This window comes from Pinus tabuliformis, chromosome 9, assembly GCF_031772625.1.
Source record: "Pinus tabuliformis cultivar Carrire ecotype Pingquan chromosome 9, CPIR1, whole genome shotgun sequence".
Lineage (NCBI taxonomy): Eukaryota > Viridiplantae > Streptophyta > Pinopsida > Pinales > Pinaceae > Pinus > Pinus tabuliformis.
This window is the reverse complement of record NC_142307.1, coordinates 792,574,817-792,602,795: the sequence shown is the minus strand read 5'-3', so window position 1 is coordinate 792,602,795 and position 27,979 is coordinate 792,574,817. Positions and strand designations below refer to the sequence as shown.

The window sequence follows — 27,979 nt, the reverse complement described above, 5'->3', positions numbered from 1 at the left end:
TCTTCCATACTTCTTGATGAGCAACTTCTTCAAATGTAGATGGTTCAACTTCAATCAATTTTGTCATATATGCAGCATATCTAGAATATCTTTTCGGCCTTTTACTTTCTCTAAAGGTTCCTTTCGTAGCTCCATGTCCTTCAACATCTTCAAGAGTATCTTTTAACCAATTTGGCCTCTTCCTTATGTTCGGTATGATCACAGGTTGAATAGGCTCACTTGGTCCTTCTTCTTGAATTGTAGATGGATTGTCGTGTTGTACTTCTTCTTCTTCGAATATTGGTATATCTTCGTCATCATAATCAATAGGAATGTCCTTGGATCTTTTGTAGGCATGATTTTCATCAAATATAACATTCCTGCTTACTTCAATATGTCTTCCTTTCTTGATGTAGATTTTATATGCCTTTGAGGAAAGATTATAGCCAACGAAGATCCCTTTGATGCTTGTATAATCTAACTTCTTTCGTTTGTCCTTTGGAACGTGGATATAGGCAGGACTCCTAAAGATTCAAAGATGGTCCACAATTGGCTTCTTCCCTGTGAATGCTTCCTCATGTGTCATATTCTCAAGAATTCTATGAGGACTTCTATTTTGAATATATACTGTTGCCATTGTTGCTTCTCCCCATAGAAATTTTGGTAAGTCTTGGTCAAGGAGCATTGTTCATATACCTTCTTCAATTGTCCAATTCCTTCTTTCGGCCACTCCATTTTGTTTGGAATAGTAGGGAACAATGACCTCCCTCTTAATTCCTGTTTCTATATAATATTCAATCGATTCTTTGGAAGTATATTCCCCACCATTGTCGGATCTCAAAGTCTTTATTTTTCTTTCGGTTAGGGTTTCCACTAAAGATCTAAACTCCTTGAATTTCTCAAATGCTTCATCCTTTTTCTTAAGAAGATAGAGCCATGTCTTTGTAGAGTCATCATCAATGAATGTTACATAGTAAAGATGACCTCCAAGTGATTTGTCAGAGATAGGCCCACACACATCAGGGTGAATGAGGTCTAATATTTCTTTAGACCTTGTTTCACTATTTGAAAATGGTTTTCTTGTATGTTTACCCAAATAACATCCCTTGCAAACTCCTTCATGATCATTTTTGATATTGGGGATGCCATGAACTAATTGATTTAGAGTGGGAATGACCTTGTAGTGTAGATGACCATATCTTCTATGCCATAGTTCAATGGGATTAATTTCCATATGAACTAGAGCTTGAGGAGATGGTGTTATGATTCTATATAAGCTTCCTTCACGAACCCCAATGACCCTAGCTTTATCAATGCTTGAATCTTTTCCCCAAACCAAAACCTTTCCATCAACGAAAGAAACTCTATCCCCTTTATCTTCTAAACAAAAAATCGAAAGCAAATTCTTTTTCAAACCTGGAACATATAGTATATTGTTGAGATGTAGCTTAACTCCATTTTCCAGCTTCAAAGATGTTGATCCTAAGTCTCAAACATCATAGCTTTTGTTGTCTCCTAATTCCACTGCATGAGAAGATGGTTCCTTTGATAGAGTGTGAAGTTGTTTACTCTCCCCTTGTCATATGCCTTGATGCTCCATTGTCAATAGTCATGCATTATCATCATTAAGCGAACCTGTAAGTGCAACCAAGAACCCTTGACTTTTGACCTTGTTGAATAAGTAGAAGAAGATCATCCAACTTCCTGCAGTATTGAATCCCATTTTTATCATGGAGGGAGTACCCATTTCCTTCAAGCCAATAGAGTGATCTTTGGTCTTCCTTGACCTTAGCTCTGATACCATGTTGAGAAATCAATGCTAGTAGAGTTAGGGTTAGATTTCTCTTTCTTGATAATTACTTGTGAATTATGTTGGCTTATTTTACTTCTTTGTTATATTATCTTTCATCAAGCAATTACCAAATTATGTGTGTATGAAGATCACAAAAACACAAGACACAAGATGTAGGCACTCTGCCAGGGAAAAACCCCTATCTAGGGAAAACCCAGTCAAAATCTCTTCCTTCAATAGTTTTCTTGAGACTCTTCAACCTAGACACAGACCTCCTCCAACCACCAAGTCAGCCTCTCCTTCCAGCAACTTCGACCTAGATCTTCGACCTTGATGCAACAACACTTCGACCCAGCAAACCTAGAATTTCAGCCTTCCAATAGTAGAATCTTTGACCCAACACTTCAGAATTTCGACCCTTCTAGCAGTAAAACTGCGATCCAACAACTGGCCTAGTAACTTCACATGAGAGAGAGAAAGAGGCCCAAAAACTTTGACCTTGATCCCTCCATCACTTCTTCTTCTCTTCTAGGAATTTCGCACTTTTTTTGCCTTCTTGTTCTTGGATATTGAACTTTTGAGAGAGATGCTCCAAATGAATTCGAGCTGCTTGTATATATAGGTTTTAGGTGAGGTCTAATTGCCTTGTTTGAGGTCGACTTGGAGGCCGACTTAGTGTGGAGGTGTCCAATACCTAATTTGACTCAATAATAAATCTTTTTACATGATTCAAACGCCTAAGAAGGGTCTCAAAAAATGTACAATGACTCTAATGACTCAATATAAATCCTAGGAGTCCACAATGGGGACTTTGACTAATAAAGGATGACCTAAGCATGAAACCCATGCTTTAATAAGTCATTGTAATAATAATAAAAAACTTTTTTTTCATTCTTTTGACAAGTGCATTACATAATGACTCAAATACATTTATGAAGATTGGACCTAGTTGCATTCTTCAATATTATCCTGCTCATATGCCATAGGAGAAGGTGAACCACTCATCCTATGCATATGTTAATCGTAGGGGAAGGTGAACCACTCACCCTACACACGTGTCATCATACATAGGGGAAGGTGAACTACTCACCCTACACACATGTCAACCATCATGGGGTATCACAGGGGAAGGTGAACCACTCACCCTATACATAGCGCACCAATAGGGAAGGTGAACCATTCACTTTATGGTAGCTCATAGCTCCAAGAAGTACCCCAGGCCCAGAGCTCAGTGTCCAACTCAAGCGGGACCCTCATAGGAGGGTCATTCCATGACTCCAAGTCTCTCTCGGAAGGCTAAGAATTTGACCTTCCCTAAGGGCTTCGTAAAGATGTCCATGACCTACTCATTAGTCTTGATGTGTTGGAGCCTTATTGCTCCCTGTTGTACCATATCCCGAATAAAGTGGTACTTGAAATCAATGTGCTTGGAGCGGTTGCGGAACACGAGATTCTATGAAAGGCGAATCCGACTTTGGTTGTCGCAGTAGATCACGGTGGTATCCAGGACATGCTCAAATAGCTCACTAAAGAGCTTCCTCAACTAAACAACTTCACAACAGGCCATACTAGCAACAATGTGTTCAACCTCGCCGGTGCTTAGAGCAACTGATTTTTGGTTCCTGCTCATCCAAGAAATTGAAGCAAACCCCAATGAGAAGCAACATCCAGACGTGCTCTTACGAACCACCACACTGCCAGCCTAATCAACATCAGTTTATCCATGTAGCCTCAAATTCTTGACAGTGTATCTCAGTCCATAATTGATTGCGGTCGTGGAACACGGGATTCTCTGAAAGGCAAATCCGACTTTGGTTGTCGCAGTAGATCACGGTGGTATCCAGGACATGCTCAAATAGCTCACTAAAGAGCTTCCTCAACTAAACAACTTCACAACAGGCCATACTAGCAACAATGTGTTCAACCTCGCCGATGCTTAGAGCAATTGATTTTTGGTTCATGCTCATCCAAGAAATTGAAGCAAACCCCAATGAGAAGCAACATCCAGACATGCTCTTACGAACCACCACACTGCCAGCCTAATCAACATCAGTATATCCATGTAGCCTCAAATTCCCGACAGTGTATCTCAGTCCATAATTGATTGTGCCTCCGAGATATCTCAAGAGATTCTTAGCAACAATCCAATGAATGTGACGAGGCTCGATCATAAATTGACTCAATGTATTCACAATGAAGCATATGTTCGGACGAGAGTTCACCAAGAACATCAGGGCCCCCACAAGTTGTCAATACTTAGAAGGGTTTCCCAATTCGAGCCCCACACCACTTCCACATAGCTTCTTGAAGTTGAGTTCCATTGGAGTAGACACAAACTTGCAATCCACCATCCCACATCTCTTGAGAAAGGAAAATCTCACTTGGCTTTTGCCAGAACTGTAGGCCTAGGAAGTAATGCATCAGACCTAGGTCCTTCATCTCGAACTCGGAAGCCAACTCCCTCATGCATTGATAAATGAGAGGGTCTGCACCTGTCAAAAAAAGATAATCCACATAAAGAACCAAAATGAGAGGCTTGTCCTTTTCAACCTTGAAATATAGGTTAGGGTCAACATCACTCCTTGTAAATCCCAACTTCATAAGATAACTATCAGTCCTCTCATACCAAGCCCTAGGGGCTTGCTTCAACCCATAAAGGGATTTCTTCAATTTGCATACCTATGTCCTTCGATCTTGTACTTTGAACCCCTCGGGTTGTTCTACGTAGACTTCCTCCTTAAGCGAGCCATGCAAGAAAGCAATTTTTAACTTCCATTTGGTGTAGGCTCCATCTGTGAGAGGCAACTAGAGCAATAATAGATTGGATAGTGGTGTATTGAGCAACCGATTACCGGTGCAAGTATCTCGTCATAGTCCACTCCTTCCTTTTGAGAGAAGCCTCGAGCAACGAACCTGGCCTTGTATTTTTTAGCCCTCCCATCAACTCCATGTTTGATTTTGTGACCACAGACTTGTCCTTGGGTCTAGGAATCACATCCCAGACATCATTCTTCGTGATTGATTCGTACTCCTCATTCATTGCATCCTTCCATACTTGGTGTTTGACGGCTTCTTCGAACGTACATGGCTCTGATTGAGCAATAGTACTCATAGCAGTGAAGGACCCTTGATACCTGTTTGACTTCTTACTTTCACAAAATGTCCCTCATGGAGCAATATGTCTTTCAACATCTTCGAGAGTATCTTTGAGCCACAAAGGTCTTTTCCTTGAGGTAGAGGGATCACCAAGAGGTGGATCAATGGGATCCATCGGTCATTCAACATCGAGCATTGGTTCATTTGTCGGAGATTCATCCTGTTTTCCTGCAACATCATCATTGTCCTTCCTTGGAATAGGGAGATCTCTGGCTTTCCCAAGGGCATAATCTTCATCGAAAGTGACATCATGGCTTATTTCCACTTCTCTTTGACTAGACACATAGATTCTATAAGCTTTTGAAGTTTCACTGTAGCCCACAAATATTCCTTTCTTCTCAGATGCTTCTGACTTGTTTCTTTTCTCTTTAGGCACATGAAAATACATGGGACAACCAAATATTCTAAAATGAGAAACATCAGGTTTCTTACTAGTGAAAACTTCTTCAGGTGTCTTGAAATCCAACGCTTGATGCTGGCTCCTATTTTGAACATATACGACAGTGTTGGCATCTTCTCCTCATAAGAACTTTGGTAGTCCTTGGTCATGAAGCATGGCACATGTGGCTTCTATGATTGTTCGATTCTTCCTTTCAACAACTCCATTTTGCTCAGGAGTAAATTGAGTGGTGGTTTCCCTCTTAATGCCAACCTCTCTACAAAAGTTATTGAATTCATTTGATTGATATTCGGTTCCATTATCGGTCCTCAATATTTTGATCTTCTTCCCTGTTTGATTTTCAACCAAGGCTTTGAAAGAACAAAACCATTTGAACACTTCGTCCTTCTTCTTTAAGAAATAGATCCACGTTTTGCGAGAGAAGTCATCCACAAAAATTGCATAGTATAAGTATCCTCCTAATGATGTTACGAGAAACATACCAGATAGATCAGAATGGACCAATTGAAGGATGTCAGTAGTTTGACTTTTACTTGAAGGGAATGGTCCCCTTGTAAGTTTCCCAGTTGCACAACCCTAACAAACACCTTCATGATCTATGTTGAACTCAGGCATACCTGTGACCATCTTTCTTACCCGTGTAAGGCTTTGTAATGAAGGTGGGCAAATTTCCGGTGCCATAATTCAGATTGAAGAGAAGTATCGCAAGTCAAAGCTCCCAAAGGACTTCCTCTAACTTGATAGAGACCTTCAACCCTAAATCCAAGTGTAAATGCATCTTTAGTGTTTCTTTGCCAAATATGTACCTTTCCATCAATAAATACTACCTTGAAGCCTTTATCTTCCATCACATAAATAGACACCAGGTTCTTCTTCAAACCGGGTACATACAATATTTCTTGTAGATGAAGGGTTTGACCTTGATTTAAGTGAAGAGTGACAGTCCCTATCCCTTTCAGGGGGTAGGTGGCATTGTCTCCAAGTATGATGTCCAAATTAGTTTTATTTTCGATCAAATTTGAGAGGGCCTCCTTGTACCCAGTGAAGTGCCTAGAGGCACCACTATCAATCTACCAATTATCCAAAGTGTCTAGAGGAGAGGCAGTAGTGAGGGCGGAAACAAGATAAAATTCTTTTTGTTTTTCTACAACATTAATTTCTTCATACCTAGAGTTTCTCGTTCTTTTGGGAGGTCGATCATTACCATATCGAGTAGTAGGAGCATTCCTCTTTCCTTTATTGTTGAACCTGTTGTTCCTTTGATTGTCGTTGCCTTTGAAATTGTTGTGATTGTTGTTGTTGTTGTCGTTATCCCATGGAGTATCCTTCTTGTGAGGACACTCTCTAGCATAGTGGCCAAACATGTTGCAATTGTAACACCTTCCTTTTCTTCCTTCTTTGAATCCCTGCTTGAATCCTTGACCTTGTCTCTTTGGACTAACATTGTTCTTCCTCTTTGCATGAGCGGAGAAAGCAGTAGGTTCATTTCCATTTGAAGGCTTGTCTCTCTCCATCATCCTCGTCTCTTCTTGTGTGCATCTAGCCAATAATTCATCGAAACTAGGAATCCTGTCATTGTTAAGAATAGTGGTGTTAAACACATCCCATGCTCTTGTGAGACCTCCAAGAGCAATGAGAGTGAGCTCCTTGTCAGCAACAACTTCTCCAATAGATAGAAGATCATTCTTGATTTCTGTAATCCTCATGAAGTAGGATTGGATAGACTCCCCTCTACACATCTTGATGACCTTCAACTTGTTCTTGAGAAATAGGATTTGATTTTCATTGTTCACTTTGAACATCCCAACCAGCTTATACATCTCCTTAGATATTTCTAAATCAGAAATACAAACAACGAAATGCTTTTGAATAGTCTATAATGATTCTTTTAACTTTGACCTCACCTTTCTTGTATTTTGTCTTGTAGTAGGTGCATTTGAAGGAGGCTACACCACTCTTCCTTTTACATAGTCCATAGCATCATTCTCTTCTAAAGTCAAATCCAAAGTCATCTTCCATGCATGATAGTTGGATTTGTCCTTGAGCTTATCCTCGGATTTGAAGTATGATGTTGTCGCCATTGAAGCTAGACCAATATTCTTGTCCAACAACTCTTTTGTTAGTGATTTCTCTTCTCTCTCTTGCTTGGGCTTTGATACCATGTTAATTGTAGATAACAATGGTATGTTCTATGCTTAGCACAATTACTTCAATGTTCCTTTAACAACCCAATGACAATTTCCAATTTAGATTTCCAGTAGCAATCACATTAACCATTAATAGATAGAACGTGAAACAAAATGCAAAAGACAAGCCAAGAAAAGAGGACACCAGATTTGGCGGATGCCAGGGAAAACCCCAATGTGGGGAAAACCCTTTGATCAATTCTTCTTATTATTATATCAAAATGTTCAGCAGAGAGAGTATAAAAGTCAAATTGACTTGCCCAATTCAAAGACAAAACAACCCTGACAATTTCTGCAGTCAACTACTGTCAAAATTCAGCCCTAACCAGAAAGTCAATGCTGGTCAAAACAACAATAAATTATCCTCAAAACAACTCGGTCTTCCCTAGTCAAACTCGACCTCCAGTAGCGGTCAAGTTCGGCCCAAAATAGTCACAGAATCTGCAGTCAAACTTGGTCAACCTGTAATTTTGGTATGCGGTCAAAGTGCACAGAATGCCTCGGTTTCTATGATAAAAGATGCGGCTCGCTGAGACAAAAATAACCCCAGAAAATCGAAGTGAAATGATGCTTGGAAGGTCACGATCAACGCTGGTCAAATTGCAGATTTTTTTTGTGTTTTTCGGCCTTGTAATTCAGTTTGAAATTTCGTCTTCCTTGATCCACACGTGTGAGGGAGAAGAGTTCCCAATGTTGTATGAACCAATGAGAGAAGGAGAGAGAATGTGTGAGTGATGAAGATGCCAAATGAGGTGAGAGGTCACTTTTATTTATACAAGTCGTTGAGGGTGAAGTGACACATCCATTGCGCTTCTTGAGCCTGCATGTTGATGAGGCCGACCTGGACAATTTACACACGTGTGGGCATAAATTCAAAATCACACTTCCGCTTGTCTAAATTGGATGATCTTTATATTAGTTTTGGTTCTCTCAAAAAGAGAAATTTAATGCAATCATCATCTCCATCAAATGAGCTGTCCCAAGGTGGAATTTGGCCCTAGTTGCCAATTTTAACATTTTGGAATCATATTATTGGATCTGCTTACCAAACATGGACCCCCAAATCTCTCCACGTAGATCTCCACCTATTGATGTTCGATTAAACTGTCCTCAAAGTGAATCAACCCAACAATGTCTTGAGTCTTGAAAACAAACTTATTAGGATAAAGGAGAGCCCTTCCATGCTAACACTCTCAAGTCCTTTCAAGTTTTTCCTTCAAAGTCCCATGGTCCTTTCGAGAGAAAATAGTTGTCATACTCAATGTACGATCTTGGAATTGCAGGAGCTTGACAATGCATTGGCCTTGGGGTTTTCGACTCTAAATTGGGTGCTAAGCTAAATCACAACCTGACTTGTGGCTTGAGAAATTACACTTGATCATTTTGGCAACACATTTCTAGGCCTTCCAAATACTTTTGCAAATGAAGGACCTAGAAATCTAGAATTAGTGAGGGGAGCAATTATATTAGACAGTCGAAAAATGTCATCTACTTTAAGCACATGCTGAGTTGAATTAAACAATAGTACTTGCCATGGAGAGGAACCCTCAAGACATCTTACCACCCAGTTAGCAGCAAGAATGCTACCTAGTGAGGCAACATCAATAACGCGCAATACCCCCTTCTGTTTGGGCATAATGCATTTGAAAATTTGGATGCCCAAATTCCCACTGCAACAACTGATTACGTTTCTCCTATTTGTTAATTACTGAACAAAATTATTTACTGTTTCCTATAGTAAACACTGAAACGAATACACTGTTGCCTTCACCATTTAAATCAAATGCGGAAACAAGAAACTGAGCAAGAAAGAAATACACACACATCTACATAGTTGTTTTTGGACAAATGACCCTGGAAAAAACCAGTGTGGGAAAACCGGTGCAACGTCTGAGGGTTTTATTATTAAGCAGTAGTTTTTTCTGAATACAATCTCTAGATGCCTTGCTGGCTATCCAGTACGGAGAATATCACTAACAGAGAGATGAGTGAGATTACCTCACACTGTCACTAGAGATCCTGGCTAATCCAGCCACTGAATGGACAACCCCTGGTTGCCTCTGCGCAGTCTTTACGCAATCACTATGTAGGCCCTGCGTCACAGCTACTGGGGTCTGCGTCACTGCTCATTGCTGATCAATTTGCCTTTGAGATTTCAACTTCTGCCCTCCCGGTCTCACACCTCGACTTCCGGCTCCATAAATCGATTTTCTTGAGCAAATTTATGGATTCCCACTAGGTTTTTGTGCTGCGTCTTTGTGGCCTTGCGCCAACCTCTCTGGCTCTGTGCTACTTTTGTTGGATCTCTCTCTGCCTCCTCTGCTAGTATTCCTGGATCAGGAGAAATCTCCAACCAGAACTATCCCTGTCCCTCATTGCAAAGATCACTTCGAATTCCTCTCCAGATGCTGCTTTGCTTCATAAATTCGATCTTCTGATTTTCACTCGATGTGTTTTCCAAGTGCACATCGATGTCCTTCTTATAATCCTCTAGTTGAGAACCAACGACCCAGATTAGATTCTAATCAATGGCTTAGATCATTTGGACTCGATCTCCGTCTTCTTCTAGAAGTTTCACCCATAGTTTAGATTAATACCCATTAATTATTTTAATTTCCTAAGTTTAGACTTAGGGACCCATTAAAAATAATTAATTATTTTAATAAAACTGTCTCTGGGTGGAATTTCCCAAAATGATTTCTGGGTATTGGAGAATGCATGTGTCTAAGCCTCCCTGCAAAATTTGAGACTTAGAGCACATTTAATGCTACCAGAAATCAACACTCCCTCTTAGCGAGGAATGTGCTCTAGCAATGCAACCTGCTAAAGCATCACCCTGTTTTGTAACGTCTCCCTCTACACTGCTGATGTCTGACATCACTGCCCATCAACTACTGCGCAATTGCTGCATTTGTACTGCTGCTGACCTTGCCATTATCAACACTGCATCCGTATCACAACTCCCTCTGAAAATCTGCATCCGTGCTGTTGCTGGCACTGCCACTGCCAACTACCCTTGCACTGCAACCTTCTCCAACTGCTGCTGCGACTGCATCAGTGACGGAAAAACATCCAAAATTACTGAACATGTGTTTAGTATGATACATCTTGTTGCTAGAGTTTTGGCCACTGCTAGTCTCTGCGCTGACCCTCTGAAGCCTCTGCACTGCTATTGACCTTTTCTCTGTGCCAACTGCACTGTTGCCAACTCTGCTTTGCGCTGCTTAGTCTCTGGCACTCCTAGCCACTGCAACTGTCACTCCGATACTCCTTTGCACCAACTGACACTAGTCCATCCTGCTACTACTGATTTGGGTTCCGGTAGCAAGGTATTGATCCGAGAGGTGGACTCCTCAAGGATCTTGCCCATTTGCAACTCTTTCGAACTACAACTCTAGATCTCCCCATCTCCCTCCTGGAGACATCTGGGCTGTCATGGCAAACTCCTCCTCCTCGATCTTTGCGGATGCAACCTTCGGATCATGCTTCTCATCCTTGTCCTTCTTCCTGAGAGGACACTATGTAGCGTAGTGACCGAGTTCACCACACCTAAAGCATTTAATCTTCGAGACGTCCTTCTTCTGCCTTCGCTGCTCTTGCTGCCCCTTGGATGCAAGGGTTGCATTCTCATCCTCCTCCTTGGGCTTCGACCCACTGCTGCTGCTCCCGTCAAGTTTACACTTGACCAAGTCTCTCCTTAGCTCTTCCTGCTTAAGAGCTGCCCACATTCCATCCCAGTCTGGCAAATTCGCCCTGCCCAGGATGCTCTGGACAAAAAATTGCCACCCCTCTGAAACTGAATTTAGGGCCAATCTTACCATCTTAGAAGCTTGAGGTGTTGACCCTACAGCTGCCAACTCGTCTCAGGCTCCTGAAGCTTAACAAGGAACGGATTGATGTGTTCCCCCTTCTGCATCTGTGTGGATCTCATTTTCTGCTCCAAGTACATCTTCCGTTGCTCGGAAGATCCTTGATATAATGTCGACAAAGCATCCCACATCTCCTTGGCAGTCCCTCTGTTAGCGATGTGACAGACTACATGATCCTTCACTCTATCGAGGATCATCCGCTTGGTCTTCGCCATCTCTCCCTTGTGCTTTTTGAGCGGATCTGGATCCATGGGTTCATCTACCATGCTGTCAACGTAGATCTTGAGAAAATGATCATCCAGAAGGCACGACATCCTTGCCTTCCAGATCACATAGTTGGATGCCCCATTCAACCTATCTTGATCTATGAATCCACTGGTTGCCATCTCTGCCAATTGAAACAGTCGAATGTCCTACTCTCTCCTTTGCGTTGTTGTTGGGCTAGCCTATGCACTCCTTGCTGGAGTCAGTAGATTTGTTGCTCCCTGCTACTGCTAAGCTAATGAGAATTCAAATTCCTTGGCTAGGAATTCACTGATAAGGAAATTCCCTAAAGTGTCTCTATTATTACTTCTGACGTCTTTTTGCCCAGCAACTGCTTGCAGAAACTGCTTCTCAACAGAAACCCCTCTTTGCCGAAGCTACTGCTGCACTGCTCCCTTTGCCACTGACAAATTTCGATATGGAAACCCTACCTCTTTGTCAACTCACTCAGAGAGAGATTTCCACGAAAACCTTGCCCTCCTCACTTGGACTGCTCAATTCCTCTGGGGATTCGGTTTGCTGCCTATGCAACACTTCGACTTCCCTTCTTTCGGAAGAGCCCAAGCAACACTTCAACTTCCCTTCTTCCTTCAGCACTGGGCTCTTCCGACTCTGCTCTCTTGTTTCACCTGCAGCTCTGATACCATGTGAAAATTTGGATGCCCAAATTCCTACTGCAAAAACTGATTACGTTTCTCCTATTTGTTAATTATTGAACAAAATTATTTACGGTTTCCTACAGTAAACACTGAAACGAATACACTGCAGCCTTCACCATTTGAATAAAATGCGGAAACAAGAAACTGAGCAAGAAAGAAATACACAACACGTCTACACATTTGTTTTTGGACAAATGTCCCCGGAAAAACCTAGCGTGGGAAAACCAGTGCAACAGTTGAGGGTTTTATTATTAAGAAGTAATTTTTCTGAATACAATATCTGGATGCCTTGCTGGCTATCCAATACAGAGAATATCACTAACAGAGAGATGAGTGAAATTACCTCACACTATCATTGGAGATCCTCGCTGATCCAACCACTGAATGGACAACGCATGGCTGCCTCTGCGTAGTCTCCACGCAATCACTGCGTAGGCCCTGCATCACAGCTAATGGGGACTGCATCACTGCTCTTCGCTGATCGATTTGCCTCTGAGATTTTGACTTCTGCCCTCCCGATCTCACACCCTGACTTCCGGCTCCAGAAATCGATTTTCTCTAGCAAATTTACGAATTCCCTCTGCTCTTTTGCGTTGCCCCTGCGTGGCCCTACGTCAGCCTCTCTGGCTCTGCTGGATCTCCCTCTGCCTCCTCTGTTGAGTATTCTCGGATCAGGAGAAATCTCCAATTGGAGCTATCCTGGCCCCTCACTGCAAAAGATCACTTCGAATTCCTCTCCAAAAGCTGCCCTACTTCAGAAATTCAATCTTCTGATCTTCACTCTATGTGTTATCCAAGTGCCCATCGCTGTCCTTCTTATAATCCTCTAGTTGAGAACCAATGACACAAATTAGATTCTAATCAATGGCTCAGATCATTTGGACTCTATTTCTGTCTTCTTCTAGAAGTTTCACCCACAGATTAGATTAATACCCATTAATTATTTTAATTTCCTAAGTTTAGACTTAGGGACCCATTAAAAAATAATTAATTATTTTAATAAAACTATCTCTCGGTGGAATTTCCCAAAACGATTTCTGGGTATTGGAGAATGCATGTGTCTAAGCCTCCCTGCAAAATTCGAGACTTAGAGCACATCCGATGCTACCCGAAATCAACAATGCAGACTGCCTATGGAACCATTGCAAGACCTCTCTTCTCAGTATTTGGACCGAGAAAGTGACTATAGATTCTACTCCAACTATTTGAATTGAGTCTTGCCAAGGAACCAAGAATAAACAAAATGTGGGGCCCTAGAGGATTCTTGAGACAACATTCAACTTGCTTGCAAAAGGAAGGTCTTTGAATTGCCAAAAATGACGCTTGCACTGAAGCTTCTCAAGACACGAATCCCATATAAGTTATGTTGTTAAAAAATTAAATATTTATATATAAGTTACAAACTGTAATGCCCCTTTTTCCAAACTTTTCTATTTTTAGTTTTCCTATGTGGTGTGCAGACCTTGGAGATCAGTGTGTCCACGAAATATTTGTACTAGGTAGATCCACCAGAAAGGATCACTTCCTGTCAACCCAACCATGGAGCTTGACCCTAAGAGTGTCGAGAGAATTGAACGTGTGACCTCTCAATAGCAAAGCACTTCCCTTTTTTCAGACATTGAGAAAGTAGAGTATTTCATTAGCTTGGGTTACAATTAAATTTAATTATGGTCAGTGGAATAATTAGTTAATTAAAAGTGACTAGAGAAAAAAAAATATTACAAGTCACCTTAATAAAAGAGGAAATAGACCTATGGTATTTACCCATGGTGTCCTGGTAGCCCATGACTATTAAAGGAGACGAGAGCTCACTCCTTAGACATGCATTTGAGATTATTGTTTTGTTGTTGTTGAGTTGAGTTCTTGAAGCTTGTATGGGTGAGAGCCCACATTATGTAGAGGGTTAGTTTTGGTGGTCAGTGGTCCACCCTAGCTGATCTAGTGAGGAAGGGTTTCAGTATTGAGAGATATACCCTAGCCACTCAAAGAAGAGGGATCAATTCAAATCCGGTCATTAGGCTTAACGTGGATATCGTGAGGAGAGGTCAGTCAGATCTTTTGCAGGGGCATAACGATGGAGGAGCTATTGTCAGCCATTTCGATATTTGTTGGTATTTGTAACAGGTTCTGAGAACCATATTTAATATAATAAGGCTGAATTTTACTGAGCTTGCTACTATTTCTTGTGTTAACTTTGAGTTGCAACTTTTTTGGGTTTTCATATTGCAAAATTTATTTGTCGTGCTTAAATTTCATGGTGCAAATTGTGCAATTTGATTGGGTTTGAATAAAAGAAATTTAGGGTCTAATGTTTTGAAGCAAAATTCCAGAAAAAAATTGTCAAATTTTTGTTCTTTGTTTTGTTTGGGATATTACAGTGGTATCCGAGTTAGTTTTCTTGCCAACCTGAAAGGTTTTATTTGAGGAATGTTGTAGCGGGATCTGGCCAGAATTATGTTGAGTGGATACACAAAGATTTGTAGGGCCGAGTTTATTTCTAGAAGCCAAATTTATTTTGCTGGGCCCTATTTCTCTTGTTCGACAAAATTTATGTTGTTGGGCTGAATTTGTCTTGCTAATCTGAATTTATTCTGCTAAGCCAAATTTATTTTGCTGGGCTGAATTTATCTTGCTGGGCTAAATTCATTTTATTTGGCTGAATTGATCTTGCTGGGACAAATTTATTTTACTGGGTTGAATATATTTTGCTGCGCTGAATTTACTTTACTAGGCTGAATTTCTCTTGTTTGGGTGGATTTATTTTTCTTGGCCGAATTTATTTTGCTGGGCTGAGCTTATTTTGCTAGGCCAAATTAATTCTATTGGGCGAAGTTTATTGCTGCGAGGGGGCCAAGCTCATTTTCCAGGGTCGAGATAAAAAGGGGCGGAGGATTATTAATTTGTTGGATTGAGCTGACATTTTGGGTGAGCAATTTTACTAGGTTCTATCTTTGAATTTCATGTAATGGTTCCTTTGAGAATTCCTTTAGTAAGTAATGCCGGAGTTTTAGCATTTTAAAGTTTGGGTTGCATATTGTTTTAATCGCTGATGATTTTCATTGTGAAAATTTTGAATGAAATTTTATGGTGTTTTTCAAGCAAAATTTATGCCATAGAATTTTTGAAACAAAACGCTTGAATTTTGGGAGGGATTATTTGATCACTGTTTTCATATTTAGCAGTTTTGGAAAGGGGAAACCATAGTATTCCTTAAAATTACTAGAGCAATTTGAAAATTTGCAAGTTTATTGGCTCGTGGATGTTAGGTGGAAACAAGCCTTATAAGGCCTCACAAATGCCATAATTAGCTTGGTGAAAACGCTGCAGCAGATTGACAATACATCTTTGGGTAATGGCGTTCTGATGGAGCAAAGAACAAGGTAGATCAACAAACCCTTCTTGAAAGGGGTCCATATTACTCTTCAACAAAAGCAACCGAGGGATCTAGAAAGGGAAGTGCGAAATTGGTTGTTTGTACTTGGATCAGATTTGAAGTTCATGGAAATAGGGGATGTCCTCTCTAAATTAGAGGAGTTAGACACATGTTGGTCCAAAATAGCACAATCTGATTGGAGGATATTAAGTTGGGTAGTGAAGCCATCAATGGTTGCCTTGATCCAACATAGGTTTATGGAACATCCTTGTAAGGAGGCAAGACTTGCAGTTGCTTCTTGCTTCTGTGAGAGCATAAGGATAACTGCTACTGTTCCCCCCTACAACGATGACGTCTACGAAGGGTGTTACAGCTAATTGTGGAGACCTTCCAAGGATTGCATGATATCGAGGACCTTATCTTTGTTAAGAAACTCAAGATCTTGGATATGGTGGCCAAAACTAGAATGTGCCATTATGATCAATCTAGATTGCAGAAATTTGATTTTCTAGATATGCCACTGTTTCTTCACCAACATCAGATAATATCATTTGAGCATTGTAAAAGCTAGCATGCAAAATATTTTGTCTTTGATTTTAGGTGATGATGATTTCATTTGCAAGCAACTGCAATCAAAGGTGTTGGCTATTTGGAGGAAAGAGCAGGTTGTTTCACCTGCTGCTCATGAACTCTCAAGAAGATTGATTGAGCTCAACCTTAAATGGTTCAAAAGGCAACTAACTGAAAGAGAGCTAAATTCAATGGGGTTGTAGGTCACACATTATGCCAACAAGGGTAAGAACCAAAAGGGAAGGAAACAAAATTGTCCATCACAGCAGGAAGGGAGGACAGCTGGTCACTAGTGAGAAATTGGTAAAGGAAAAGATTTCTTGCAGTCAAAGGGTCCCAAGGACAAAAGAATAGGTGAAACCATGGAGCGTGGGTTCAATGCTATACCCCAAGAAGAAAACATGTTTGCTGATGAGGAACCAGTAGAAGAGTAACGAGCTTGTTAAGCACAATCCACATCATTTACACAATAGGATGATGGAAGCAGTGACACCTAAGATTAGATGGGTGAGATGAATGGCTATGAAGAAGCTGTGGATTTGTAGGAGCTTGCAAGCGGCCTCGTAGAAATAAAGGAAAAACTCAAGAGGCTAAAGGGCATAATATTGAAGAAAGAAAGTGAGCTTGAAGAATGGAGGATTAGGAATGCAAGGTAAATTGTTGAGATTTTCTGTATTGAGGAGCAGTTAAAACACCTGAGAGGGCAACAACAAAAACATGCTCTTAAGTTACTCTTAATGAGAGCAGGAGGTGAGACGTACAACAACCCTCTTCAGAGGTACATAAGTAAGGCTTGGAAGTTGGAACACATGGAGTTCACAATTGCAAGGGAGTAGAAATGTGAGTAATGAGCAACCTTGCACATTATTGCTCATCCCACATAAGGAGAAGGTGATGGATGGATGGTACAAGGAAGCGAGAATCCAATCTTGCAGGTTGTTAGAGCAGGATGGTAAGTATATCGGCATGAAAACTCAGAAGTTAGAACTATGGCGTAGTGGCATCTCAATTATAATCAGAGTGGTGCAACACCAGCTTGGTGGTTTATTTGAAGAATTGTTGCTGACTGGTGGAAGAGGCACTTTCTGGGAAGTCATGGACTCCAAAGATGTTGTGGTGGCATTTGACATTTGTTATGACAAAGAACCCCAACAATTAGACTGGAGGCAGATTATGAGTTGGCACCCTATCACATGGGAAACTTATGGAGATTACTTCTAGCCAAGGGTACAACACAATTGGAGTGTTCGGATATTGGAGATTCCAGGTTCCCTATTTGGTAGTGGGATCTAGGAATTGGTCCTGGCATACATATTCTGGATTCGCTCTCAGTGATGCAACAAGATTTCTTCAGATTCATTTGGGATCCTGGTATCGGGGTTAGAATTGCTTGGGGTCAAGCAATTTTGGAAGGGAGGATTTTAATGTCCCTTTTTCTGGACATTGGGAAAGGAGAGTTTCTCATTTAAAATTAATTATGGGCTATGGGATAATTAATAATTAAAAATGACTAAAGAAAAAGAAATATTATAAGTCACTTTAACAAAAGAAAAAAAAGACCCATTGTATTCTAATAGTCCATGACTATTAAAGGAGATTAGAGCTCACTCCTTAGACATGCATTTGGGATTATTGTTTTTATTGTTGTTGAGTTGAGCTCTTGGAGCTTGTATGGGTGAGAGCCCACATTGTGTGGAGGGTTAGTTGTGGTGGTCAGTGGTCCACCCTAGCTGATCTAGTGAGGAAGGGTTTCAGTGTTGAGAGATACCCTAGCCACTCAAAGAGGAGGGATCAAATCGGATCAGCTCATTGGGCTTGACATGGAGATCACGAGGAGAGGTCAATCATATCTCTTGCAGGGGCATAATGTTGGAGGAGCTATTGTCAGCCATTCAAATATTTGCTGGTGTTTGTAACAGGTTTGTAGAACCATATTTAATATAAAGGATTAATTTTGCTGATTTTGTTACTATTTCTTGTGTTAACTTTGAGTTGCAGCATTTCTGGGTTATCATATTGTGCCAATAATTTCATGGTGCAAATTATGCAATTTGATTTGGTTTAAATAAAGAAATTTATGGTGTAATTTTTTGAAGCAAAATTTTGGAAAAAAAATTGTCAAATTATTTTTCGGGATATTACACAAACTAAAATGTTAAGTATTTATGTATTTTAAAACGCACATACTTGCACAAATTTAATGGCTAATTTTGTCTCCACATTTTTTTTTCGAATTTACATTCTCGCTGAATTTGAACACAAACATGAACCATGTGACTTTCATAGTAACTTGTATCTATAATCCATTGACCTATTCTTTTGGTTGCCTGTGGACATTATTAAATTTTCTCTTATCTTCTCTCTCTCTGATGAGATACCCAATGAAGAATGGCAGAAGAGGACATGCTGGGTATGTGGGAAAGGACAGGTGGAGACTGAACAACATCCCAAGAGAACCACATTACGAAGAGAACCAATCTACAAGTCACAATTTGGGATACGACATCCCAAGCGAACCAAGTAGAATACATGTCAAGGCAAGCCATAAGAATGCTGTGTTCTATTGACAAGCCTGTGAATGCTGCGAAAGCTTTATATGGGACTTTTGACATGGAGAGGGGAAGGACAAACACAGACGAGTATTCCAAAATTTCTTTGTACATCTCTATTTCCACCCTTTAAGTTTTTGATCTTTAATATCTCCCTTGAAAATTTCTCTTTGACACCAAATGCTTAAAAAAGTGATTGAGAGGATTACGTACTTGATCTGCGGCAACTTCAACAAATTCAAGTTTATGTGCATGTCATCTGCGTGCACTGTTTAGGGGCAATACTGGGACCATGAGTGCATAAGATCTTCTAGATGGCTCCAGTGTTGATGCTAGGATTTCTCATCTAATTTTTTAAAATTTCATTATCCATTTTTATGAATTATTCTGTCCTTGTGCTGGCTGTTTCTCACAGGCCAGAAGCCTTCAAGAAACAACAGGAAGAAATACTGGCCGTTTATTGAAAAATGAATTTCTTGACCAGAAATGAAAAACGGGAATTATAAACAGTATTTCTGTTGCTGTTTCCATTTTGGATGGGGCACAGGCAGAAACGGCCCCCCTCAGGTATTGTTTTTGTTAATATTGCTGGTATACTCAAGTAAGAGTAGCACAAGACAATGCCATAGACCAATGACCATCCCTGGACGAAGCTAAAAGAACTTTAGGTACATCATCAATTGTTGGCTAAAGAACATTGTGGATCAAAGATGCTAAATCTTTGGACCTCACTGCTTATTTAAATTTTCTTTCAGCATTAGTTAGACTCAGGAATAGGTTCTGAACTTCATTTTTTATACCCTTCCACTTTTTGCATTCTTGTTTGTAAATATTTTTCTGTGAAATATAAGATGTATTTTTCAAAAAGGAAAAGAAAAATGAGGGGCACAAGTCACAACACTGAATTTGAGAATAGTTCTCTTAACTGGCAATTATAATTTGCACTAAAGGTGGTGATACTACTTTACACAACATCAAGTGCTTTCATCAGAGTAGCATAATGTTTACCTGGGCATGTATGGGTCTTTACCAGAGTACCATGCATTGGGATTGTGCTTGCATGTCACTGAAAACCTGATGCCTGCAAGGGGTGGTTAATGTTTATCTGTTGCTTGCGAGCATTTTTAATTTTGTTTAGTTGTTCAAATATCAACTGGTTCAGTCAACAGGACTGAGCTTTTCCCATGGTAAACATATCTTGTGATAACTTTCAAGGGATGGTTCTAACAGTTGTATTTAATCTTTTCTTATATTGTACCTACTGTATATTGTATGTACGATTGAAATCTTTTGTGATTATTGTGTACGGATTCTACTGCTTGTTGCATTTGTTGCAGGGTTGTATTTAGCATTGACATGCCAGTGATGCAGAACAAGCCACAAACATTTAGTTGCCTCTATTAGCTGTTCGAATGGCTTCCGTGCAGATGAAGCTTTAGTATTGATGCTGTCTCTAGTTGTAGGCCAACATGTTATTCATTTTTATTCTTATCATGGTTTGGAAATGATCCTTTATTGGCTAATCAAGTTTCAATTATTTACAATTTATTAGTATTACCCAAGTTTAATGGAACAGGCTGCTATGCTTGATTTATCAGTGACTTTGCATATCTGTCTTTGGAATAATGATTAGTATGGTTAATTTTTATTAATTGAGACCTCAATACTATGCTTTTGCATGTAAAGCCACATCGTACCCTGAGGCATTGCGGGTGTTAGAGCAAGGCCTCTCTATCTTCCAAGGAGATGATGCATCAACTGCTAATGCTGCAGGGAGGTTGTTACTTGCAATGGCAACACTTAATGTAGACAGGTGAGATATAGGATCATGGTCTATAGTTTTATTCAGAATCTTCTCTTTAACATTTCCGTGTTTGCCAATTGCAATATGAATTTCAAGCAGCTTAGATGAGGAGAGATGTTTCTTTTTTTCGTTTCTGTTGGTGGTAGGCTGTAATTTGCAAACCTAAAGCGTTGATTAAATTCCATAGAAACAATAGTATAGGAATCATTATCCATTTTAAAGTTCCCACAGTAGTAAATGGCATGGCTAGCTTAACAGACTTTCTCAATTTCTTTGTTTCATCCTAGGTGTACTGTGGTTGAAATAAAGATATGTGTTTCGTTTCTCATCCTTCAACTGACTAGGCTTCAGTATGATTGAAAATCAGGAAAACTGCTTTCTGAAATATATGACCCACAATCTGGATCCTAAGTATCGTTGGATCTAGACCCTAAATGGGTTTTTACAAGCTGAAATATTGTAGCCAAACTATACATTAACCAAACCACTTGTCTAAGAACCGACTTTTCATTTCATTCTATCCAGTCTTTGCCTGGAGAATGTTTTTTTCATTTTGAAGTACAAGGTAAATTTATTAAGATATAATAAATGAAGAGACCTCACCAAAATTTAAATTCTAACAGTAATCTATGAATTAAATAACACAGATACACACAATCTCAGTACCCAGCTCCAGAATACTTCAAAATCGAAGCACTTTGGCCCCCGTGCCCAAAAGCTTCAAGAACAGTTGCTCAATTCTCAGTTTCGATTGAATTTTCCTCCATATTGCGCTTCACCCTTTCACTTAGAAATATAACTTAAATTTTCTTTTGAGTTAGGTATTTAATTAGTATGCCTACTAATGCAATATTTGTGGTGCATGCATATGTAACTATCATATGCATGCCTCGTATCCATGCTAATATTCCATTTTGCATGGAATTCGAGATGGGTCATTACAATAAAGTGCAACATGACATTACTATCTTGCTTCTTTTCTGTTTTAAGTTAAGGGAATGATATTTTGATATTGAGCTTTTGATTGACGAAAAAAACTTGAGATTATGATTGAGACATCATTTTTTTTTGAAAAAGGCATCTTATATTTATCATTAACAAGTAGATATTTACAAAGCTGAAATTAAAATTAACAGAATTGTATATACAGTGGAATCTTATATACTCTTCCTCAGCGCTACTAAAGAAGAAGTAAAGTCAGAGTAAGCTAGGGCATCTAACTCTTTGTCATCCTTTATTAATAGGTAACGTTTGGCAGACAATTGCATACATACTTCTTCCCGTCAAGAGTGACAAAAAGAGTGGACTGAACTGACCTTATTTGAAAACGCATAACTGCACCATAGCTTCCAGATGGTAAATAAAGCAGCAATATGAAGGCAATTCCAAATGCCCATGAAGGGCTAAAGTACTATTATGTAGTATGGACTGAGAGTATTGCTACATCATTTACTACATTGTTTGAAAATATTTCTAATTTTCATATTCAGAGGGCTTAATGTTTGATTAACATATGGGTTGTTGGTGCAGAGGAGACATTAGAGATGCTATGGAAAGACTGAAGCAAGCTGCTGATATGACATATTCATCGATAGAAATAAGAGGTAAGTCATCCTTAAAAAATTACGTGTCAAGCTACTGAATGCAAATGGATGTTACCGGAACAATTATATTGGATCAAACAGTCTGAATTCTAATGAACTACAAGTCACAGCAGTGTAGATATTGGTTGTGGCTTCTGAATTGCTATAAGTATAAAGAGGTTTATCTGATCCAACACTCCTTTCTCAAAGAATGTTAAACTTGTAATTATAAATCTGTTGGGGCTCCTCTTAGAAAAGCGGCGAGGTGATCGAAAAGTACCATTAATGAGTTTCCTACTACATATGTAAAACTATAAACAAACTTCTGTTCTCATTTTCAGGAGGTGATATTCTATCTATCAATCGCCAGAAAATTACTAGTCCTTTATTCTGTGACGTAACTTGTAGTCATCATGGGATGCCGTAATCTTTCATAAGAAAAAGGAATAGTCCACAATGTCCAAAGGACACAAAATTTAATTTAATAAATGTGAATGATGAGATCTGTTTTTTTTCCGAAATTCTTGGCGGAAAATGCAGACTATATTAACAGAGAAAATCCATGTTACAAGAATAATATACAATCGGCAGCAAGTCTATCTAAAGGACAAAAGAAAGGCCTTTAGCTTTGACAATGCTTAAAGCTCACAATCTTTCGCATCTGTCTGAAGAAAAATACCTTTAGCTTTGAACTGGACAGCTACACAAGCAAGGAGACATTTTCAGCAGTAGAGATTAAAGAACAAGGAACCACAAAAAGCAGCCAGCATTACATCTAAGGATCTAAAGAAGATACAAGGAGGAAACTCTAATGCATTGCCATACTCTTTTGAAATGTAGAGGGCCAACTGAATAAACATCACCTATAAGAGCAGATTTTGAAGAAATTTTGCTGTACTGAATGTGATGTCTGGTGTTCAATTTTTTTTTTCCCAACTACCCTGACCATATTTGCGGCTCCAGAAGATTTGCTGAATGGTTTCCACCCAACCACAGTGTGGGCATATATCATCTATGAATCCAGTCCTAGACAGTCTCTTCTTGGAGCTAATCCTTGATGGATCAAGAGCCTAGGAAAGACCCTTAGCCTATAAGAGAGCCTGAAAGACCGTATAATGTGGACGCTGTTGATCCATTTTTCTTGTTCATTTGAAAGACCTCATCTTTTGTTCAGGGTTCCTTGAAAAGAGAAAGGTAGACAAAGAAAGTCATACGACTTGCAATTCTTATATCTTGAAATAGGCTTGTTATAGCACCACATTCGATCTTGCTGGAGAGGTCTTGGAGTAAGCATATTCAATTTGTATTGCTCATCAATTGGCTGGCATCAATTTTTCAAGTTCGTGGATGGCTCACTGATCAGAGTGGAGGAGCCCATAATTGTGTGAAAGGTGAAGCCAAGTCTCCCTATCCCTCGAATGATATTGCTCTAATTCCCTCCAAGAGATGCATCATTTTTAGCTAGTGTTGTCGCACAGAATGTCCAGGCATAGCGACAACAACTCAGATCAGGGGCTGTCACCTTGATCCCCAATCTTTCCGTTTAAGCTGTCTCCCAATAGTAGGCTAACGAGGGTAGACCCTATGGAAATGGAATGAAGGATAAATAGTTGGGAACCAACCAGCTCGGGAGACACAGTGAAGCAACCAAATACTTGTTTTATATTTAGCAAGACTTATAGGATTCGATTAGATTTAAGGAATTGATACAAGTACCTTATGGAGTCAACTATCTTTCTATGAAATTTAAGACCAAGTAATTGGTTAACAACTGCTGCCTGGATGAATAACTATCTTATATGAAGTGCAGATCCTAAAACTAATTTGAGATGTAGGAACCTTGGTTAATTTTAGTTAAATGTCTATCTAAGTGTAAACCCTTCCATCCTTTCTACACTGACCCTGATTCTGTAGTACATGGCAGAGAGAAGATAAGTAGAAGCACACTAAGGTGTGATTAACGATACCTCTTCTGAAAATTTAACATACCCGGTGCCTCCGGTGCTACAGAGAGCTGTGGCTTTGACAACTGCAAGGTCACTGTTTTAAGTATTATTAAAAGCAGGCTTCTCAAACAAAGATGGATGGGTACCTATCTTATCGACCAAGCTTATGCTTGGAAGTAAATTTTAATTATGCAGAACTAACTTAATATGCAAATGCACGAGATGATTAGAAAATGCGATGAAGTTAGATTCAAGGATGAAAAATGCTTATGCCACGATCTGCTTTAGAGTTATAAGCCCCAAAACCTTTAATTGCCCAAATAAATATTCATCTCACTAGACAAAAAGCTGAAAGATGAACTTCTCAACGATATCACAATATAATGCTCAATTAAACCACAAACTTATCAATTCAAAACTTTTTAATACAATTATAGCTCAAAGAGAACAAAAGCTTCTTCACAATTTAATATCAATGCCAATAGATACTAAAAAATACTCAATTTAAGAAACGAAAGATATGTAATTTACCACAGTTCCATGAAAGAGTGCTAAAAAATTACTTGAAAAACTCTCAAAGATTATAATATGCAATATCCAATAATTCAAGCAACTAACACCATGCTTAAAGTTAATTAATGGCAAGCAATTTCAATAAATGTCAAGCATAAGAAAATGTTCAAAACCTTAGCATGCAAAATAATTAAATTTCGAAAATTTATTACCATGTAGAACCATGAAATTCAAATGCTAAACACTTAACAATTCGAGAATTAAAATGCTTTTTCTTAAGTGACCCCAATCTAGAAAAAAATTTCTTGCTTTCATATAGTCAAACTGTAGAGATGATTAAAAAATATTTAAATTTGTTTTGACTATAGAGAATTTTTATTTTTTATTTTATTTATTTATTTATTATTATTTTTTTTAATTTTATTTTATATTTTTAATCCCTTAAAAGATTTCGCTTTTAAGATTTAAAAAAATTTTAAAAAATCCCAAACCCTTCACACAAAAACCCCAAAAAGGAACTTTAGAACATAATTATTTCTTCGACAAATTTAATGTGCTAAGTTTTATGAATAAAATTTTTAATGTGGCAAAAAGTTTAATCTAATTTTTAATGGGCCAAAGGCCACATAAAAAATTCAATTTAAAATATTAAAGCCTTCTTTTTAGATTTAATTTTTATTTTTAAACGTTAAAAAAAATCAACAAATGAAAAATGATTTATTTTTATTTTTAGTTTTCTTTTGGATTTAAACAAAAGAAGAGAAAATAAAAGAAAATAAAGGAAAAGCAACTCATTAAAAAAAATCGAATTTTTGTGTTTGTGAGACTTTAACCCTAACAACACAATTTAAAAAAAACAAAGGGAAGAAATGAAAGCAAAATGAAAACACAAAAGTCGAGGGAGGAGCGTAGGGTTGCAGGTTGAAGGTGGCGGAAGAGAGATGTAGGGACGCGAGGAGGAGGATTCGAGCGAAGGAGCTTGGGTAGTTGCTTGGAGAAAGAGAAGACGCATGAATGGAGATACGAAGGAGAGCGAGGGAAGAAAGGAATGGAGGAAAGGATGTGCAGACAGAGAAGAAAGGCAGCGCGGAAGAGAGACACGCGGGGCAGACAAGAGAAGGGTTAGGGTGGTTGAGAATAGAGGTAGAGAGGAGTTGGGAAGACATGGATGAGGGAAGACAGGTAGCCGACAGGGAGTAAGAAGATATGGGACGCGAGAAGGGAAAGGAGCTCAGAAAGAAGAGGGATGGCAGTGCGGAAAGGAGGGGACCACGCAGAAAGGAGGGTCGTGAATAAGGAGAAGAAGCAAGGAAACGCGTGAGGGTTTGCAGAGAGAAGAAGAACCAGTGGAGGGAGGAAAAACACAGAAATAAGAAGCAAAAAAATGAGGGCAAAGGGATAAACAAGGAGAAAATGCAGCAGCAGAAGGATGAAAAAAATTGAATTTTTCCACAGAGGAGAAAAACGCAGCAGAAAATGGTAGCCCAAGAATCCCATAAATTTATAAAAAAAAATTGAATTTTTTTGTTGCCCAGAATTTTAAGTTTTAAGCCAACATATTTCTGCTTTAAAGTTTGCTCTTAGAAAAACTTCAGATCTGAATTTGAAACCCTCAGACTGAAAATAATTTTGAATAATGTCCCTGCAAAATGGTATTGAGGCTAGATCTTGTCCTCCAGGGTCTAGATGTGGCTTCAAATTAATTTTTTCCTTCAGATCCGCACTTGCGAAACAAAATAAAAAAATACCCAGATCCCAGATATACAATAATGAATAAAACTCCAGAAACCCAAGTTAGAAAATTTTCAGATCTAAAAAAAAAATTTACAGATCTATGCACAAAGGTTGCAGATCTATCAGATTTGAGGAGTATGAGTCCAACTCCGCTCCTAGATCCGATAATTTAAGGCTCTTATTAGCTAGATCTATTAATTTTTCCACAAAATATTTAAAATATTCTGAAATTTTAGAGAGGTACTAGCCCAAAAACACCCTGCAGAAAAATAATTTATCGTTAGATAAATCCTGGAGCTTATATCAAGTAGGCTCTTTAGAAAATATATGCTGAGAGTTCATTGGTCCAACTGAAGACCCTCCCCAAACGTTCAACGAAGACTTGAGAGATCTCCCGCAAATACTAGATCAAACATCAAACCAAGTAGAGAAATAAAAAACAATAAAATTACGAAGAAATAGAGATACCTGCTACTTCAATCAAAATTAAAAATGTTACCCTAGATCCAACAAACTGAATAAGATACCTGTATTCAAATTATTCTAAGAGAGCTATTGATTTATAGTTTTCACATAATATTAAGCAGGAATTAAAGCAATGTTACCATAAATTCATGAAGAGGAACACCACCGCAAGTTGAAACCCCAAAGACTTTTGTATTAATTCAAAAAAATTATACAAGAGAACTTGAGAGCTTAGTGCATGATTCAAGGATCGGATGAAAACACTGACTGACACCGACCTCTAATTTATAGGTAAAATCTCCAATGGCTAGTTGGCTTGATCCCTGTCAAATTAATCTTGACGTTCATAAAGATTTAATTAATCTTTAATCATCACTGTCGAAATTATTTAATTTTTTGAAGAAAAATCGATTTTTTCATATAATTGATTTTTAATTAACTCAAAATTAATTATTTTGAGCCAATTTCCTAAAAAAATTGACTTTGACTTAACCACCAAAGTCCAAGGGTTCAGAATTTCTTGATTTCTTCAATATTCCCTTGGCCAGGGACCTCCAAAAATTAACTTCTTTAAAACCCACGAATTTCATCATTGAAGAATTTAATTTTACCCATGACACCAAATTAATTAAATTTCTGGCTTAGGATTTAATTTAATTTTGCCAGAAAATTTAATTAATTGACTTATGAGGGGATTAATAATTTTTCCAACCCTCAAATATTTAGCCATGGTGTCTAATTATGAGGGACCATGCACTAAATATTTTTTACTTGAAGATTTTACAATTTAATACACGAAGGGGGAACACCATCGTTATAGACCCTCAACATTCACCCATTTCTCTGACACAATATGATCTAGTAGACCAAGTAATCTGTAATAAAATAATCTAGCCAATTAATTAGGAGTATTCCCAAATTACTTTTACAATGACTCGATAAAAAAATCCACCCTAGCTTTGGGCTGAGGTTGGAGGGAAAAACTCTGCCGATCATTTGTGTCTAGAGACATAGATGAATCAGCGAAACAAAAAACCTCCTAAGGTAGAAATCGTCATCAAAATACTATGCTTGCCTAGGTTGTTACATATATGATGGTCTTACTAAGATCATTTACATTATAACCATGCTGAATGG

At 38.8% G+C, this 27,979-nt stretch overlaps 1 protein-coding gene across 1 annotated transcript in view; it reads left to right on the top strand.

Moving 5' to 3' along the window:
* The window catches only part of NDP1 (Tetratricopeptide repeat (TPR)-like superfamily protein), a 309,667-nt gene that overhangs the window by 52,636 nt on the left and 229,052 nt on the right, over positions 1-27,979 (top strand). The window contains exons 2-3 of the mRNA XM_089445760.1: positions 20,484-20,610; positions 22,132-22,205. Of these exons, the coding sequence (XP_089301886.1) occupies positions 20,484-20,610; positions 22,132-22,205 (201 nt within the window). The remainder of the gene's footprint in view (positions 1-20,483; positions 20,611-22,131; positions 22,206-27,979) is intronic.